The sequence below is a fragment of the Balaenoptera musculus genome, chromosome 12 (assembly GCF_009873245.2).
Source record: "Balaenoptera musculus isolate JJ_BM4_2016_0621 chromosome 12, mBalMus1.pri.v3, whole genome shotgun sequence".
In the NCBI taxonomy this organism is placed as follows: domain Eukaryota; kingdom Metazoa; phylum Chordata; class Mammalia; order Artiodactyla; family Balaenopteridae; genus Balaenoptera; species Balaenoptera musculus.
The window spans coordinates 62,397,792-62,417,790 of NC_045796.1; the positions used below are offsets into that span (position 1 = coordinate 62,397,792).

The 19,999-nt window shown below is 37.2% G+C and overlaps 1 protein-coding gene across 1 annotated transcript in view; it reads right to left on the reverse strand.

The window, feature by feature from the left end:
* Positions 1–19,999, reverse strand: part of UFL1 (UFM1 specific ligase 1) — a 59,184-nt gene that overhangs the window by 23,092 nt on the left and 16,093 nt on the right. The window contains exons 4-6 of the mRNA XM_036871479.1: positions 13,007–13,104; positions 12,351–12,465; positions 10,101–10,231 (exon numbers count right to left, since the gene is read on the reverse strand). Coding sequence (XP_036727374.1) covers positions 10,101–10,231; positions 12,351–12,465; positions 13,007–13,104 — 344 coding nt within the window. The remainder of the gene's footprint in view (positions 1–10,100; positions 10,232–12,350; positions 12,466–13,006; positions 13,105–19,999) is intronic.

A 19,999-nucleotide genomic window follows, 5' to 3' on the forward strand; every position in this document is an offset into this window, starting at 1 on the left:
AGGACTGACCACATACAAAAACACAAAACAAGCCTCAACAAACTGAAGAGGAGAGAAATTATTTCAAGTATCTTTTCTGACCACAACAGCATGAAACTAGAAATCAACCACAGAAAGAAAAACAAGAAAAAAACCGATTACATGGAGACTAAACAACATGCTACTAAAAAAACAATGGGTCAAGATGAAATCAAAGAGGAAATTTAAAAATACCTTGAGACAACTGACAATGAAAACACAACCATACAAAATCTATGGCATGCAGCAAAAGCAGTCCTTAGAGAGAAGTTCACAGCAATACAGGCCTTCCTCAAAAAATAAGAAAAATCTCAAATAAACAACCTAACCTACCGCCTAAAAGAATCAGAAGAAAAAACAAAACCTATAGTCAGCAGAAGAAAGGAAATAATGAAGATCAGAGAGGGAATAAATAAAAGAGATTAAAAGAAACAGAAACAACCCAATCAAAAAGCAGGTAGAAGATCTAAACAAACACTTCTCCAAAGACATACAGATGGTCAATACAGATGAAAAAAATGCTCAACAATGCCAATTATTAGAGAAATGCAAATCAAAACTACCATGAGGTATCACCTGACACCAGTCAGAATGACTATCATCAAAAACGTCTACAAACAATAAATGCTGGAGAGGGTATGGAGAAAAAGGAACCCTCCTACACTGTTGGTGAGAATGTAAATCTGTACAGGCACTATGGAGAACAGTATGGAGGTTCCTTAAAAAAACTAAAACTAGAGCTACCATATGATCCTGTAATCCCACTCCTGGGCATATAACTGGACAAAACTATAATTCGAAAAGATACATGCATCCCAATGTTCATTGCAGCACTATTTACAATACACAAGACATGGAAGCAACCTAAATGTCCACTGACAGATGAATGAATAAAGAAGATGTGACAGATATACATACACACCCCCCCACACACACAATGGGATATTACTCAGCCATAAGAAAAATCAAATAATGCCATTTGCAGCAACATGGATGGAACTAGAAATTATCATACTAAGTGAAATAAGCCAAAAAAAGACAAATATCATACGATATTGCTTATATGTGGAATCTAAAAAAAAAAAAAAAGATACAAATAAACTTATTTACAAAACAGAAATAGACCCACAGGCATAGAAAACAAACTTATAGTTGCCAAAGGGGAAAGGTAGGAGGGAGGGATAAATGAGGAACTTGGAATTAACATATACATACTACTATACATAAAATATCAATAATAAACAACAAGGACATACTGTATAGCACAGGGAACTATACTCAATATTTTGTAATAATCTATAAGGGAAAAGAATCTGAAAAAGAATATATATATACACACACATATACATATACATACATGTAACTGAATCACTTTGCTGTACACCTGAAACACACCCTTGTAAATCTATACTGCAATTAAAAACAAAAAAAGAAATCAATAAAATCAAGACCTGGTTCTTTCAAAGGGTAAACAAAACCTACAGACCTCTGGCCAGGCTCACCAAGAAGAAAAGAGAGAACTAAATAAAATAAGAAATGAAAGAGGAGAAATAACAACTGATACCACAGAAATACAAAAACCATAAGAGAATACTATGAACAATTATATGCCATCAAATTGGACAACCTAGAAGAAATGGACAAGTTTCTAGAAACATACAGTCCTCCAAAACTGAATTAAGAAACAGATTAATTTGAACAGAATGATCACTAGAAGTGAAACAGAATCTGTAATAAAAAAAACTCCCTGCTGTTGGGCTTCCCTGGTGGCGCAGTGGTTGAGAGTCTGCCTGCCAGTGCTAGGGGACACGGGTTCGAACCCTGGTCTGGGAAGATCCCACATGCCGCGGAGCGACTAGGCCCGTGAGCCACAACTGCTGAGCCTGCGCGTCTGGAGCCTCTGCTCCGCAACAAGAGAGGCCGCGATGGTGAGAGGCCCGCGCACCGCGATGAAGAGTGGCCCCCACTTGCCGCGACTAGAGAAAGCCCTCACACAGAGGCGAAGACCCAACACAGCCAAAAATAAAAATAATAAATAAATAATAAATAAAATATTAAAAAAAAAAAAAAAAAACTCCCTGCAAACAAAAGTCCAGGACGGGATGGCTGCACTGGGGAATTAATTCTACCAACCATACAAAGAACTTATACTGATCCTTTTCAAACTCTTCCAAAAGACTGAAGAGGAGGGAACACTCCCAAAGACATTCTATGAAGTCACCATCATCCTGATACCAAAACCAAACAAAGACACCACCAAAAAAGAAAATTACAGGCCAGTATCTCTGACGAATATAGATGCAGAAAATCTCAACAAAACATTAGCAAACCGAATCCGACAACACATAACAAAGATCATACACCACGACCAAGTGGGATTCATCCCAAGTTCACAAGGATAGTTCAACATAGCAAATCTATCAATGTGATACACCACATAAACAAAAGAACAGACAAAAACCACATGATCATCTTGATAGCTGCAGAAAAAGCATTTGACAAAATTCAACATCCACTCATGATAACAACTCTTACCAAAGTGGGTACAGAGGGAACATACCTCAACATAATAAAAGCTATTTATGACAAGCCCACAGCCAACATAATACTCAACGGTGAAAAGTTGAAAGCCTTCGCGCTGAAATTTACAACAAGGATGCCCACTGTCACCACTTCTGTTCAACACAGTATCAGAAGTCCTAGCCACAGCAATCAGACAATAAAAAGCAATAAAAGGTACACAAACTGGAAGGGAAGAGGTAAAATTATCATCATAAGCAGGTGACATAATACCATATACGGAAAATCCTAAAGACGCCACACAAAAACTACTAGAACTGATAAATGAATTCAGCAAGGTAGCAGGATACCAGATTAACATACAGAAATCTGTTGCATTTCTTTATACTAACAATGAAATATCAGAAAGGGAAAGTAAAAAAAATTCCCTTTAAAAACTGCATCAAAAAAAGAAATACTTAGGAATAAACGTCATCAAGGAGGTGAAAGACTTATATGCTAAGAACTACAAAACATTAACGAAGGAAAATGAAGATGATTCAAAGAAATGGAAAGATATCTCATGCTTTTGGATCAGAAGAATTAATATTGTTAAAATATTAATACTACCCAAAGCAATCTACAGGTTTAATGGAATCCCTATCAAATTACCCATGACATTTTCCACAGAACTAGAACAAATAATCCTAAAATTTATATGGGACTATAAAAGACCCAGAATTGCCAAAGCAATCCTGAGGAAAAAGAACAAAGCAGGAGGCACAACCCTCCTTGACTTCAGACAATACTACAAAGCCACAGTAATCAAAACAGCATGGTATTGGCACACAAACAGACACATGGATCAATGCAACAGAAAAGACAGCCCAGGGAATTCCCTGGTGGTCCAGTGGTTAGGACTCTGTGCTTTCACTGGCAAGGGCGCAGGTTCAATCCTCAGTCAGGGAACTAAGATCCTGCAAGCCACACAGCCAAAAACAACAACAATAACAGAAAACACAGAGAGCCCAGAAATAAACGCACACACCCCCACGGTCAATTAATCTTCAACAAAGGAGGCAAGAACATACAATGGAGAAAAGACAGTCTCGTCAGCAAGTGGTGCTGGGAAAGCTGGACAGCCACATGTAAATCAATGAAGTTAGAACACTCCCTCACACCATACACAAAAATAAACTCAAAAATGGCTTAAAGATTTAAATGTAAGACATGACATTGTAAAACAGCTAGAAGAGAACATTGGCAAAACATTCTCTGACATAAATTGTAGCAATGTTTTCTTAGATCAGCCTCCCAAGGCAACAGAAACAAAAACAAAAATAACCAAATGGGACCAAATCAAACTGATAAGCTTTGGCACAGCAAACAAAACCATAAACAAAATGAAAAGACAACCTACGTACTGGGAGAAAATATCTGCAAACAATGTGACCAACAAGGAGTTATTTCCAAAATATAGTTTATATAGCTCAATATAAAAAAAAAAAAAAACAAAACCAAACAACCCAATCAAAAATGGGCAGAAGACCTAAATAGACATTTCTCCAAAGAAGACATAAAGATGGCCAATAGGCACATGAAAAGATGCTCAACATCACTAATTAGAGAAATGCAAATCAAAACTACAATGAGGTATCACCTCACATGGGTCAGAATAGCCATCATCAAAAAGTCTACAAATAATAAATGCTGGAAAGGGTGTGGAGAAAAGGGAACCCTCCTACACTGTTGGTGGGAATGTAAATTGGTGCAGCCACTGTGGAAAACAGTATGGAGGCTCCCTAAAAAACTAAAAATAGAGCTACCTTTTGATCCAGCAATCTCACTCCTGGGCATACATCCAGAAAAGACAAAAACTCTAATTCGAAAAGATACATGCACCCCAATGTTCATAGCAGCACTATTAATAATAGCCAAGACGTGAAAGCAACCTAAGTGTCCATCAACAGATGAATGGATAAAGAAGATGTGATATATATACACACACACAATAGAATATTACTCAGCCATAAAAAAGAATTAAATGTTGCCATTTGCAGCAACATGGATGGACCTAGAGATTATCATACAAAGTGAAGTCAGAGAAAGACAAATGCCATATGACATCACTTACATATGGAATCTAAACTATGATACAAATGATCTTATTTACAAAACAGAAACAGACTCAGACACAGAAAACAAACTTATGGTTGTCAAAGGGGAAAAGGGGTGGGGGAGGGATAAATCAGAAGTTTGGGATTAGGAGATACAAACTACTATATATAAAATAGATAAACAAGAAGGTCCTACTGTATAGCACAGGGAATTATATTCAGTATCCTGTAATAAAGTATAATGGAAAAGAACATGAAGAAAAATATATATACACATATATATGTATAACTGAATTGCTTGCTGAACACCAGAAACCAACACAACATTGTAAATCAACTAAAAAAAAAAAAAAAAAAAAAAAAACTGCACCAAATTTTACATCCTTAAGCAGAACTATGCTATTGAAATACCAGGTAATTGATCTGTCTTCCCATTCTGGGATCAATTTACTTGCCCACCAAAATTTCACCTCAAATTTGGTGACTCTTGACTATCTGTCTTGCCCTTTATTGTATGTTAATTTCTTGTTCATTCTATTCTTTCTGTCTGCGAGGCTCTCCTCACCTGGGAAGTCAGTGAATGTTATATGATTCCATTTCTGAAGAAAAATGAGATCATGTACGTACTGAAAGGAAACTGGAATGCTGTATTCCAGTTAGGGTGTATGACTGGGAGAAATCCACTTTAATTTCTCTCTTTTGCTTATCAGTATTTTCTGTAATGATTATACATTTCTTTTTTTTTTTTGAACAGCTTTAATGAGACATACAAAATTTACATATAAATTTAACCAATTCTAAGTATACAATTCAACGATCTCAATAAATTAATAGAGCTGAGCAACCAACACCACAATCCAGTTTTAGAAGGTTTCCATCACCCAAAAAGTTCCTTCCTAGATGTTTGCAGTTAATTCCTGTTGCCACCCGTAGACCTACAGAACCACTGATCTGCTTTCTGCCTCTACAAATGTGCTTTTCTAGAGATTTCTTATAAATGGAATCGGTATGTGGTCTCTTGTGTCCGGCTTCTTTTACTTAGCATGTCTTTGAGGTTCATGCATAATAAAGCACAGATCAGTATTCACTCCTTTTTATTGCTGAATAGCATTCTGGTGTACGGATATACTATATTTTGTTGTTTGTATCCATTTATCAGCTGATGGACACCTGGATTATTTCCAGTTTGGGGCTATTATGAATAATGCTGCTATGAAGATTTGTTTCATGCCTTTGTGCAGAGATATGTTTTCATTTCTTTTGGATAGATCCCTGTGAATGCTTTTCTTTTATAATAATTATAATTTCTTTTAAGTAAAGGAAACAATTGAAAAAAAAGATCTAGACTTTTTTCTGACTCCAATTTTTTTCTTCCCTATTCATTTTAAGCCAAATATACAAGTTCTCTGGTTTAGGTTTAGTCTGTGATTTTATTCTTATGCATATAACTAAAAGACTTTTAAGTTATTCCAACTACTTGATTCTCTCTTGTTGATTATTTAAAATGTTATAAATTTTCCCTATGACAAACCTGGGAGAGCAGAAACAGTTGTCAAAATATGAATTAATATTTAAAACCGCTGTGTTTGGGGATTTTTGACTAAACTATTACTTTTACCAAATTCTTATATAGATCAATTTGGTTTATATTAAATTATTTTACCTAAAATTTTCAGTTGAATTATTTAGAGCCCCCCCGAACCAATTAGGTCCAATTACGTGAAGTTTGCTCTCCTCTGTTTATCTTATTACAACCTTCTCATGTTTTTTGTTTCTTTCTACCTGAACACATTCCTACAAAAATGTGGAGGGCTCCTTGAAGAACTTTATCTTAAAATTGCTGGGTGCATAACTTACTATGGGTGTTCAATAAAAGTTTAACTGGATTGCACAAAATTTCTAGCTTTTATTGTACAATGAAACTTAGCTGCTGAATTATTTCAATCTGGAATACAATGTAGCTTAGTATACCTATATACCTCATTCTTCTCACTAATTACTTCCTGCTCTTCTTTCTGGCTACCTATAGTAACAATAAACATAAACCCTTTTTAATCAGAGATGCAGGTCTTCTCTCTGAAGTTAGACCAGAAAAGTGAGTTGGTTCCTTGTATTTAAGAGGCAAATATGAAGATACATTACCTTAAATGGAACTATCTAGAAGCCACACAGCCTAGCAACATCTTTTGTGGCTCAAAATTTGTTTTTGCTCTCATGGTTTGATAATACCTCCATACAGAGAAACTCAGGGCTACTATGAGTCAGGAAAATATTATTTGCTGAACCAGATGATAACTACACTCACCACAATAACTGGTCAAAGAAAAAGGATAAATATTTGTTAATAGGAAAAATACACTTTTTTTTTTTTTTTTTTTTTTGACTAAGTGATAAATGTTCAGGGTACAAAAAAGTTACAAAACGGAGTCCCCCTCCATTCCTATCACTCAGCTACTCAGTTCCTCTCCTGGAAAAAACTACTGTTCTTGTGTTAGAAGGGTGATCCGGTGGAAGCTGTCAGAGCCTATGTAAAGAAGACATCCATATAGGGAAGAGAGCTGTAGCAGCAAATGGGAGATCAGTCACATAAAGGGGAATTAATCAAATAAGTAAATACATTAAGGATAATGGGAGCTAGGTTTCTCATGGACACAGAAGGGAGTTACAATTATGGAAAAGGAGAAAACTAGAACAAGACTTAGAGTGTTGGAGGTATCAGTGTGAACTCACGGTTCCTGATACACAACGATACAAAAATATAGATATATAGGGGGGGTGTATATAATTGTGTAACGTGTATACCTTAGCTTGTCTGCTGAGAGGGCTTGGGAGCAGGAACAACCAAACAGCAATAAACAATCTAGTGTCCAGATCTTGGTTTCTAAATACTATACTCTACTAAAAGGAACCAGGGCTCCTTGGAGGAATGGCTGATTCCAAGGTTGGAACAGGTAAAGTATGAACTGAGCCTGGAACTTCTTGTTGTGCCAGAAAGAAAAGAAGTGTTGGAAGAATGATGGGGACCTGTCAAAAGGACACAGAAGCCAGCATGAAGGGCCTTCCACTAGCTAAATCAGAGCCAATTTGAAAATCTAAATAATGGTAACAATAGATTATAATCCAATGAATAATATAGAAAACTGTAAGTGCACAGTGATTTAATAAATGAATAAACTGAAAATTTGATGAAAAACAGGGTAACTCACATGATCTCAAACTGCCCTCCCCATAAATACTTAATTATAAAGGGAAACAAGAATCTTTATGAGAAGCCTAGCAGATATCTCCTTATTAAGAAGTCACAATGCACCTCATCAGTAACTGGAAAAATCTGAATTGTATGCCACCTGATAGGGTTCAATGACAAGAACATATAATCACTTTTGTGATATTCCTGCCAAAGATGCATAACCTGAATATAAGTATGACAAAGTAGCAGAAAGGAAAGATTGAATATTCTACGAAATAACTGGCCTGTGATCTTCAAGTGTCAAGGTCATGAAAGTAAGGGTAAGTGTTCCAGATTGAAAGTGACTAAGGAGACATGACAATTAAATGCACTATGTGATTCTGAACTGGATCCTTTTTGTATAAAGAATATTATTGTGACAACTGGTAAAACATGAATGGGATCCAAGGACTGGATGGTAGTAATGGATCACGGTCAATTTTCTGATTTTGATGTTTGTATTGTAGTTCTATAGGACGTTGCCCTTGTTTGTAGGAAGTACAGACTAAAGTGTGATTATGGGACATCATGTCAGCCACTTTCTCTCAAATGGGACAGAATTTTAAAAAAAAAGGTTCTCTTGCAACTTTTCTGTAAGTGTGAGATAAAAAAAGGAAGGAAGAAAGAAAACTGTTGCATTAGATTGCAAGCTCTCTCTTCTATCCTTTTAGTCTTTTGTTCCACCAGGGCCCTGAATGTATTAGGTGTTCAATGCGTGCTTTTGATTTGTTGAATGACAAAAAGAAATCACTGTGGCTGCCACGAAAAAATGTCCTGAAAGGTAATAAGAGTAGAAGAAGGGGGACTTGTTAGAAACCTCCTGAAACAGTCTAGGTAAAAAATGGACTGAAGTGGTAAGAATGGTGATGTCAGAGAAGTAAAGATTACGTAAATATTTAAAATATGAATTCAAAAGATGTTGTGTTATGGAAAGGGAGGTAAGAGAAAGGATGGCATAAAAGAGGACTCCCAGTTTTCTGGCAAAACCAACCTGATGATGATATTTACTGGTAATGGAAACACCAGTGGAAGAATAAATTCAGAAGAGGTGGAAAGTGGGACAGTAGTGAGTTAGTTTAAATATGCTGAATTTGAGGCACTTGTAACAAAACACTTCAAAAGAGATGCTGTACAGATAGTATGAGTCTGAAACTTAGAAGAAAGGTAAAAGCACCTAGGCAGACAGTACAGGACTGAGAAGAAAAGATGGCCTGAAACAAAACTTTCAAGGCTCGTGAAAGGAGGAAGAGCCAGAAAAGGTACAGCCTAATAAGGTACTGCCAAAAGACATAAAAAGAAACCAGGAAAGTATAGTGTTAAAAAAAAAAAAAAAAAAAAAGAAAAGAGATGGGAACATTTCAAGAAGGAAGCCGTAATTGGGGTTAAATGGTGCTATAAAGTAAAACAAGGACAGGAAATACCCATTAGATTTAATGATACTGACATCATTGCTATGTAAGTTGTAGAAGCCAGATGGGTGAGTTGAGAAGTTACTGAAGGTAAGAAAACTGAGACAGTAACTGTAGACATCAATTCGAGAAGGTTCACTTTAAGGAAAGGAATAAACAAGATGGTAAAGGGAGTGGAATATGGGGTTGAGAGAGGTTTGATTGTTTTAAAATGGAGAAATCTGGACATTTAAATGCTGGTGGGACCCAAAAACCACTGAGATAAACTAAATGACACAGGAGAAAAGAGAATTGAGAATGTAGGTTTTCTTAATTCCACACTGGAGTTTGTTACACAGGCCCCAAACATTAAGTTCAAGTGATTTTGAAAGTAAAATTGTTATTCATTAGAATTCTAGAATGTTATTTAGTAAAAAAAAAAAAAAAGTTCTGAAGTCATCCAGTCCCGTCTGCGGCCCAAAGAAGTTAGGTGTGACTGACTTATCTACTCAGGGTCACAAGGTTACTATGTGATAGGGCTATGACCCAAGGACTTCTGACTGCATACTCTTTCCACGATCCCAGGGTGACTTTATATATGTTCTGGGTGTTCTGCAGAAGTACATCTGGGGTCATAACGATGGTGAAGGTAGGCGAGTAAAGGAGATGTGGGTTGGAGAGAGTGTGGCTACATTCTAGGGCTCTGGAATCCCCATTCCTATTTCACAGAAGCTGCCCTCTGTCTATTTAACAAACTAGGGTCCTGAATGAGATTCTGCTTTAAAAAAAAAAAAAAGCAAACAATAATCAAACAAATGTAAAAATATACATAATTTAAAATATGCTTACCGGGTAATAGCACTGAACAACCCACGGATGCGTGCTTTATGTCTAGCTACAAAAGCTTCAGTAAATATTACTCCTCTGTTATCAAGATCAACGTGTCCGTTAATAATTCTACCTAGTCGCTGAGTTAGTGCCTGAGGGTAAAGATGGATGAAAATTCTTATTAATTTGAAAGAACAAAATTACACATTTACATTTGTACAGTCTTACTAGAGTCATGTTGCATGCTGATGCTGTATTAATCATATGATTGAATAATTTCAGCAAGCATGAATTAATAAGATATATAAGATAAAATGAAGACTTAGGATCTAGGAAACTTCATAATCTTATGGCAGAGACAAGAATCGAATGAATCAAATAGCTGAATGTTAAAAGGCTCAGCTACTTGCTAAAATAAGGCCTATTTCTATGGTAAAATAAAAGAGATTAACCAATTTTCTAGTTATAGGTAGTCTGACACATAGACAGCCAAGACATATACATGGGTCTTGGAGAGGATCCTACATGGAGCCTCTAACACTAACAGAGAGAAATAAATGTTATTCCAAGATTCTGCGACCTAGGGAAACATAAGACCTGAACAGTTATCTTCTGTGATGCAAATATTAACAAACTGTGTCCAGAAATCTATACTGACAGACAACCTGATTTCTTGGTAATCTCAAGAGAGTATTTTTCCACAGCTACGCTATGACTGGGATCAGGTACATATAAAATGAGCCTGGACATATTTGCCTTCCCAGGACAAGTTAAATCTACTCAAGTCAGCTTGGCTGGTACTTTTATGGTACAGAAAAATGCTTTCCAAACAACTTCTTAATGAGCTTTTAGAATACTGCCTGTGATACTGAGAAAAATTAAAACTGAAAAATATTAAGAAACTATATATATTTCTAAAATGTATCAGTAGCACAATTTTATAAGAAATCATTTGAATCTGTTCTGATACTTTTATTTAAAAGTGTCTAAAAATTTTTTTTTTTACCTTCTGTGATTTACATATATTTGCCAATTTTATCTTCTGTGATTTACATACATTTGCCGATTTTATCTTCTGTGATTTACATACATTTGCTCAGGAGCTTAGGCTCCTGAAATGCTTTGTAAAACAGATCTATGCCCTAAATGGTATTTTAGATGCAATTAGGAGAAATCACTCACTAAAATGAGTGAGTAAATCGGTTGTATTATAAATTAATCTCATGCGATTATGGTTTGGTAAGTTAAAGTATAAAGAGATTTGGCTTTTCCCTTATTTGTTGCAGTAAATACAAAACAAAACCATCATTTATTGAGTACTTCCACTGTGCCAGCCATTTCAGTAGCTGTATCATGAATATAACCTCATTGAGATCTATGAAAGAGACAATTATTCCCATTTTCAGATATGTAACTGGAAGCACAAAAAACATGAAATAATTTTCCTGACACTGAATAACTAAGCAGTGGCATAGACAGAATTCAAATCAAGGTCTGTTTAACTCCAAAGCCCATGCACTTTCCACTGTACCAAATGGACTTCTATAATTCGAAAATGTCAAACCACTTTAAGAAAAAAAGAAACAACAAACAGGGAACTAGCCTCTATTTTCAGGTAGCATTGTTATTACACTATAAATCAAGATATCTGATTTGAGCATTGACACAAGTACCAAAAATTAAGAGAATATAAGTGATTCCTTGGTTCCTCTTCCTGTCACACTGACAGTTTAGAGGAGGGAAAAAGGTGACATCAAAAGATGTTGGTACTACTTACATTTTGGGCAAGAAAATTCTTTGTTGGGAAGGGATGTTCTGTGCACTGCAGGATGTTTAGCATCAGCCTTGACCTTTACCACACAAGATGCCAGTAGCACCCCTTCTAAATTATAGTCTTCATCAGTTATTTCTTAAAATATAACTAGGCAATCAGAACTGATGATACCCTGGTTAAAGTTTCTGTACAGCTGTTATCAGAACATTAAATAAACCTATATGCTTATGGTATACCTGCTACTGCATCCAAGCAGGCCTAGAACTTAAGTCTACTTAAGTTTAGGGTGTCTCTGGGTTCAGGAAGATTACAATCACTTCTAAACAATCTCATCAGAGCCATCAATGTTTAAGTATTCCCCAAATATATTGCTAGAACATCAGTAGTCAAACACTTGCAAAAAATCAATTAATGGTAAGAAGGTCTAGTTTCTTCCCTCCCATTAAAATTCTTTTATTTATCTGAAAAGACATACTAGAGTATTAAGAAAAAAATACCTGTGTCAGAAAGTTTCCAGGAAGATCATAGGTTTTACACAGTTCGGATATCGTTACCTGACCACTTTCCTGTAATTTATCATTTACCTCTTCTGCTAACCGATCCAAATAGTTCCTAATAGTTTAAAAAAAAAAAAGGAAAAACCCAATTAGGAATAATAATTTTCCTCTATCTATTATGTTTAATTCCTGTTGCAATAAGGTATGCCCCCAAAGTAATGAATATGGTATGTTTAGGTAAACACCATTCATTACTCATATTCTGAAAATTATTTTCTTACCAATGTAACTAAATGTAAGGTTAATCAAATAATAAATGCTGAAACTGTTTTCAACAATTAAAATTCTGCAATCATTTTCATTAATATTTTTGGAACAATTCTGCTTTCAGAGTTAAACTCATACAGGAAAGATGATAAAAATTATGTTTTGTGTCGCTTTAAAACAATAGAAAAAAACAAAAGTTTATATTATTTCCAAGTACTCCACACAATTAAGCACTTACTTTTTAAGTACAATGATCCTTACAATGAAAATCAGCACTAAAAGAGTTCTAAACAAAATGCTGAAATGGCCACAACTGTTCTAAATTTAGGTATAAATTTGCTTACAAAAAAAAAAGAAAACAAAAAAGTGTTCTTAAATATCGTACTTACTCATCTATCAGTTGTCCCAACACTAGCTGAACATGTTTTTCTGATTTAACAATGTCACCAATTCTGTTTTCAATATGAGTCAGATCCACGTTAATCGCCTGGAAAATAAGTACAAATTCTATTAGTGATAAGTTCATACTGTTTAAGTTTGAAATTACATATTTAGAACTTTAAAAAAAAAACTTACTTACCCTTAGGTGAATTTCAAATTGATTTGAAATATTATAAAAAGTCTCAAATAAAAAATTAGAGGCTTGTTGCTTATTTACTTTCACTTCTGAACAAGTACATTTTCACTTGCTAAGAAAGTTCATATTAAGAAGTTACACCATTTCAGGGGTCTTTTCTCCTCCAGAGTCCCTCCTGGAGCCCGGGGAGTCTGGTGGGGCACAACAGGCAAGTCCCAACCCGCCAGAGATCACGCAGTGAGGCGGTGAGTCTGTGACCCAAACCGCCCACTGCCTCGGAGCAGTCGCCAGACTGCCGCCCCACAGGCAGCCACTTGGCCCAAGGATCAACCCAGCCCTGGCTCTCTCGCTCAGGAGAGGCTTTGCAGGCCAGAATTCAGGGGATCAAGCTGGCCCATGCATCTCAGCCCCTGCTGTGGTTCTCAGGCTTGCTAAGATGTCAGCCAAACCTGCTGTCGGCTTCGTGAACAAGGCTTCTCGGCAGATCCTGGCTGGTGGTTCTGAGGTAGGAGGTAGATGGGCCCCTGGGCTGAACAGCTAGAGTTTGTCAGGCAGAGTAAATTGGAGCTTTGTGTTCCCTAGACACTTCAAGGACAAAGCTAATGGCAGGAGCTGAGCTCTGCCAGAATAAAGAGATAAGATGACCACATCTATCACTCCTGAGGTCAAGGAGACCTCCCTGACTACACATGTGCAGAAAGACTCCTCGGGGGTCAAAAAGGGAGGGGTGCTACCCCATAATAGGTGCTGTCAATGTCCCATAGGCTGCTGCGCTGGAATCCATCTTGGCAAAAAGATGCACACGCATATGGAGAAGCACCCTGGGTCAGGTCAGAGGTTGGAAACGAAGCAAGATGACTGGCCAGAGAAAAACAAACACCTGGAAAAACTGCCTCCATATAAGTAATTTAAATCACATCTCTGGTGTGCTCCTCATTAGGGAGGATGCCTGCACTCTTCTCTGGGTGTGTATTTTTGCTTTGCTCTAAATAAACTGGTTCTTTGCACATACTGTGCTTCCAATAAATCTTGTGCCTGCTTTACAATGTCTCTTTGTGGAATTCTTTCTCCCAAGAAGACAAGGACCAAGGTCCTCTCACCTGCCGACGTCATCTGGTGCCATGACTTGGATTGCTTCCAAGGTAACTGGCAGGTCTTGCTCAACTATGGCTAGAGACCTCTACTTGCACTATCTTCCTTACCTTCTCCTTTGGCCTGCATCTTTCTTTCCTACTTTTCTTGCACATAAGGGTCTGTTTTTCACTACATATTTTCACACCCTCCTGGGAGAAGATCTTTTGCTTTTTATTTCTAAACTGCCAGCGCTGTCTTTGTCAGGCTGAGTGCACAGGCTCCCTGAGGTCTTATCTTTGTTACAAAAAACACCAGGGCATATGACTTTGGAAATAATTATGTTTCCCAACTCCAATTCTTCCAAGAGTTCCTCCTTTTACCTCTCGGACCCCCCCGCCCCTCAAGCTTTGGCAGCCCTTACACTGCTATGGACAGCCTATTGGGCTGGCCAATTCCCAGCAGATCATGTCATAAATTTTACAAATGCTCAATCCCGAGGAGTACATCCCAGTAGGAAATCTTGTTACTGGACATAGGGGAGATCTGACGTCTATAAAGCTTAAGGAAAAACCGGCAACCGCTCTGCACTGGTTCAAATGTCCACCCCAGGTAAGAAGGGAGGGCACCCTGTGCAAGGAACCAAAGTTGACCAGAGATGTCTGGTTAGAAATCAGTGGGGGAGTAGAGGATGCTCCAAAGCCCGTCAGCATTAAGATCGAAAGACATTCAGAGGACACTCTGAATCTCCTCCAGGTGCCTCCTAGTAATGTTTCCAGGATGCTGGACTTCATTTCTAGGAGCACTGTTCTTGGCTGCAGGTTATTCAACATGGGAGGATCTCCTTCTAAACCAAAAAAAACACCCCTCAGAAACGCTCCCAGGGCACTAAGTTTTTTTTGTTCTTTCTGTCCACTTTTAGTCATAAACACCATGGAAGGTATCCCTGGGACAATGTATCAGCCAGTCTGCCTCTGTCATTAGGGCCAATTTGAGCACTCTTTGGTCTAAATTCTAGCTATGAAACTATGAATACAGAAAAAGATGTTTTTTTTTTTGACACTGTGTGGCCACAATACTCTTTAGACTTCAGAAAAAACTGGTTAAGATAAAACCCTTTTGAAATTGCAAAACTGGTTCTTTCTGCATATGCAATTAGAGAAAGCTAGCTTGTTAAAATACTTTTTTTCAGAATTCTGACCCTGAGAGAACAAAAATATGCCTAGGAGAAAGCCTGAAGTTAACTCTTCTCATGTCCTTGAGAGACAAACACAGCCCACTTTGCCTGAGACTTCAGCCTTGGGTTAATTAGTAGAACTTCAAGCCAAGGGGAAAAAAAAAGCAAAGAGGCATTTTAAACCTCAAGCAGAAACTGTGAGATCTCTGTCTGTCTGGATTTATGTATATCTCAGTATGTGTCTCTGTCTGTGGATAATATTGCTGAGGCTAATTCGTAAATGAACTCTATTTAATTGGCTGAAAGAAAAGTAAGTGCTTACAAATCAAACAATTCTATATACAAGAGAAACTAAGCTAAACAAATTTCAGGTTCACATGATCTGGGAAATATTCAGTATTGAATTGGTATCTGATATTAAAGTTAGTTTAAGTTTATTAATACAGACATGTCTTTAGAGTCATCAGTATTAAGTATAATACCTTTGTTGTACCTAGGTTTACTGAAAGTCATTAAGTTCACACTGTATCTGTTACAACATTTGTCAACAAGAGAATTAACTTCGTATGGGATAAAAGCTTTTGAGTAAACACTGTGGGAATAATTATGTTCTAGTTTTTCCAGATTTTTGGTACCTTGAAACTTTAGTTTTGCTAAATCAAGTCAAATGATAAAAAGTCATTAAACGTCTAAAGGGAAACTAAAGATGTTTGGGTTTATTAGACACATGCCTTGCACTACATTGAGAAAAACTGTGCTTTGGGAAAATGCATGTTTTTAGAGGTTATGGAATATATTAAGTTTGCTAATCAGGAAATGCCAATACGACAAACAGTTCACAATTGCTTTCTTCTTGGTTTTCACTAGAGGTTAAGGTTTTTAAGGATTAACAAGTATAATACGTAATTAAAGCTACTAAAATGATAAGGGAAGCATTTCAATGTGTGAAGCAAGTAGAATATATGTTGTCAGTGATAGAAGATATGAAGACTGGATTTAGTTCTCTCTCTGTTAAGAGAACAAAGTTTTCTTGGAATGCTGCTTTTGATAACAGACTGTGAATTTCTTTGCCTTTAGGTGATTTGTATTTGCTTTTGAAATCTTTTGTTACTTTGGTTGAGTAAGTAAGTATTATTTCACAATGATCTATGATTCTATTTGACTAAGTGTTTTAAAACTTTTTGATATTTTTTAACAAACTTCCCAAGTGTCAAATTGTAATTAAAGTTCTTCTGACCTCCAGCTAACTTCAAGGCACTTCAGAGGGCCCCTGAGGCATCTCAGAAAAATATTACACTAACTGGGATTATTTGACAGATTAAATTACAGGAGGAACATTGTCAAATAAAAGGTAACAACGACAGACTCTGTAAAGATCATGACACATGTAGATAAAGTTCACTCTGCTTCTACAAAGATTAACCCCTGACTGTCAGACTCTGCCATCGTGATGTCCTTGTAACATGGCAATGGTCTATTCCTAAATCAGGGAATTTAAAATGGGTAAACAATAGCTGTAAATTAAACAGTCAGGGCTATGGGAAATCCAAGGTGGCCACCTGGCTTTTCCCAGCTCCCTGGTAAACTCCATTTTTACTTGATGGGTTAAAGCCTTCCCTGGCTGCAGGGCTGATGCCCTCACAATGAAAAGGAAATGGTTAAAAAATGTGTTTTCCACTTGGGGTATACTTTCTTCAACCTCCAGTGATCGAGGCACCCACTTCAACGGACAAATCATACAAGCCTTAACACAAACTTCTTGAAATTATCACTGTAACTATCATCTTCAGTCATCAGGCAAGGTCAACAAAACTAATGGAAAAAGTGGACTCAAACAGAACAAAAATTAATTACATGGGATTAAATGAACTGGTAAATATGATTAATTTTTATGACTTTGACATATTACCGACTTCTAATCTTTGTTTTTCAGATACAGAAAAGCCCTTCTCCTCAAGCTACTTATGGCTTACAACAATTTGGTAATTTACACCTGAAGATAAAATTAAAACATTTTCCTCTTTGCCTGGTCCCTCCAGAAATTGGAGACCCTTGGGTTATGAACAGCCTTATCAAGTAAATAAAAAAGACTGCCTCCTGACATGTACAGGAATCTCAAAATATTTTAGGGACCTCTAGAAGACAGAAATCCACCTAAGCAAAATCTGATGGCTGGCCTTTGGCATGGCTTTCTTGGCCTTGAGAGGCCTTTTGGGAATTTAGTCTGAGACTCCTTCTGAGGAGTTACACCAGAGTCAGTATGGAGGAGCCTATGTGGTCAATGGACCAAACTTATTTTGAAAACAAATTGTTCTTGGCTGTGTTTGGTGGAAATGAGGGCAATTTTAGAAAAAGGATTGTTTCACTAAATATTAAATTCTAGTTTTGTTAATTAAGGCCTGTGTCTACTAAGACTCACTTCCCAGATAGTTCCTCACTGTTAACATTATATTGTTACAAAATTTAATTAAATTATTAAAGGGACATTCTAAGTTTCTTTCTGAAGCCTAACTTCATAATCAACCTTTGGATAAAGATCACATACTCCATGATCTACAACCTGAAGATTAACACTAGGCTATGATCATTTAAGTTTAAAGGAACAATTAGACTATATTAAGGATAACCAGCCTAGTAACATTAGGAAATTAAGCTGAATGTCTTATGGACAATGCCAATGTATATAATTTCCCTTAAAGATAAGTGGTACAAAACAGACTAAGACAGACAACTTGAGGATATACTAGGCTGCACCTAATGTAAGTTCTTGACTTAAACCCTTACTTCTGACCTTACTAATACTGCTAGCTATATTTTTTTATTGCCTGTTTTACAAAATTGTTATTTCTTACATTACCAAATGTGTGACTGATCTCTGATAAAATGATGACATATAGTCTCATATGAAATCAATGACTGTTAACAGTGTAACTCTAGATATGGGAGGAAGCAACAAGATGGAATATTTTCCTGGATCGTAAGAGACTAGTAAGACAAGTGGTCCAGAGACTTTTGGCTACTGATAACAAGGCCTGGTCCAGTAATAAATAGCACAGTGAGTGACCTGTCAGCAAAATCTTCACCAGACCTGGGAATGAACATTCCTAGCGCCATGGGACAAAATGGTCATAAAATGCCGCCCAAACCATGTTCAAATTTATGATTATAAAGGGCCCTGCCAACTGGAAACTGGCACTCGCCATCTACCTCTACAAGGATTAAATCATGAGCTGCTTCAGCTGCTGACCTTCAACATCCCATGAAAAGAGTTCGGGATGGAAATCAGAAATGAGGCAGTCTGTGCTCTGGGGAAAAGTGACAGAACAGGCCTTCAGATAGTTAGATATTTTCAGGTAAGGATTTTTTTGATCCCAAATTCTTGCCTCTTCTCATACCTAGAAAAACACTAAAATCATTAACGGTGACATCTGCTTTGGCTATTAAGGGAAAAATTACAATTAAAAGTCAAAACGAAGGAGCTGTGGTTCAGCCATGCAAGGTAATACTAGCTGACACTACGGGTGTGATTTCAGAAAAGACCTTGTATTGCTGAGAACTTAAGTTTTATGAGCTTATGACTTGACGCCACCAGCCGTTCTCAGGACAATACCAGCTGACAGCTGGTAGCTACAACCTTACATTTTCAAGGTCTCCTTTTGTAACTACTACATTTTTAAATAATAAAATTGCTTTAGATCATACATTAACAGAAAGAAGGGGCATGTGTAGTGACCAATAGCTCCCGTTATTTATGTGTTAATACCACATCAAAGGTTAAAACCTACTTAGATAAAACTAGACAACTGGCTACCTGGCTACAAGTCTCCCCGAAGCACCAGGTCCATATTGGGTCTCAGGCTTATTCTCCGGGGAAAAAAAAATGAGATCTGTTTTGTCTATTAATGTGCAGGTTGTCAATCCTCCAACTGCTTCTAACTGGGGCTGTAACACCTACAACAATCACACTGGGTTAATAGAAAAGGACATCAAAAATATATGACCAGGTCAAATGGTTCCATTCTTTGAACAGGATAAACCAAGCACTGACTCTATCTGGACCAGTATCAAAACTGTTACCAAATGTAACCTGGTTCTTACTCCTGCTTGGGCCTCTGGTTACAATAATTCTTTTACTGATCTTTGGCCCTTGCCTTCTTTTAACCTACTTGTTCAGTTTGTTCTCTCTAGGATGCAACAGTTTCCCAGACAATATGACGGTGATCCAGAGATTCCAGCCATCCCTTGAAACGGATCTTGCCAGAATAATAACAGAAGTCACCCTGGGGCCCCTTAATGAGACCTGGTGAGGGCTCCATGACCCCAACTAGGTAGGGTCTATGAGCCCCTTGCCAGCCTGAAGAATCTATAGAGGAAAGACTGTTGCTGTTCATCCTCCCAATAACGATTTCTTGGGGTTCACGTCTCTCGGGGGGATTTGAGGTAGAAGGTAGACAGGCCCCTGGGCTGAACAGCTAGAGTTTGTCAGGCAGAGTAATTGGAGGTTTGTATGCCCTAGACACTTCAAGGACAAAGTTAATGGCAGGAGCTGAGCTCTGC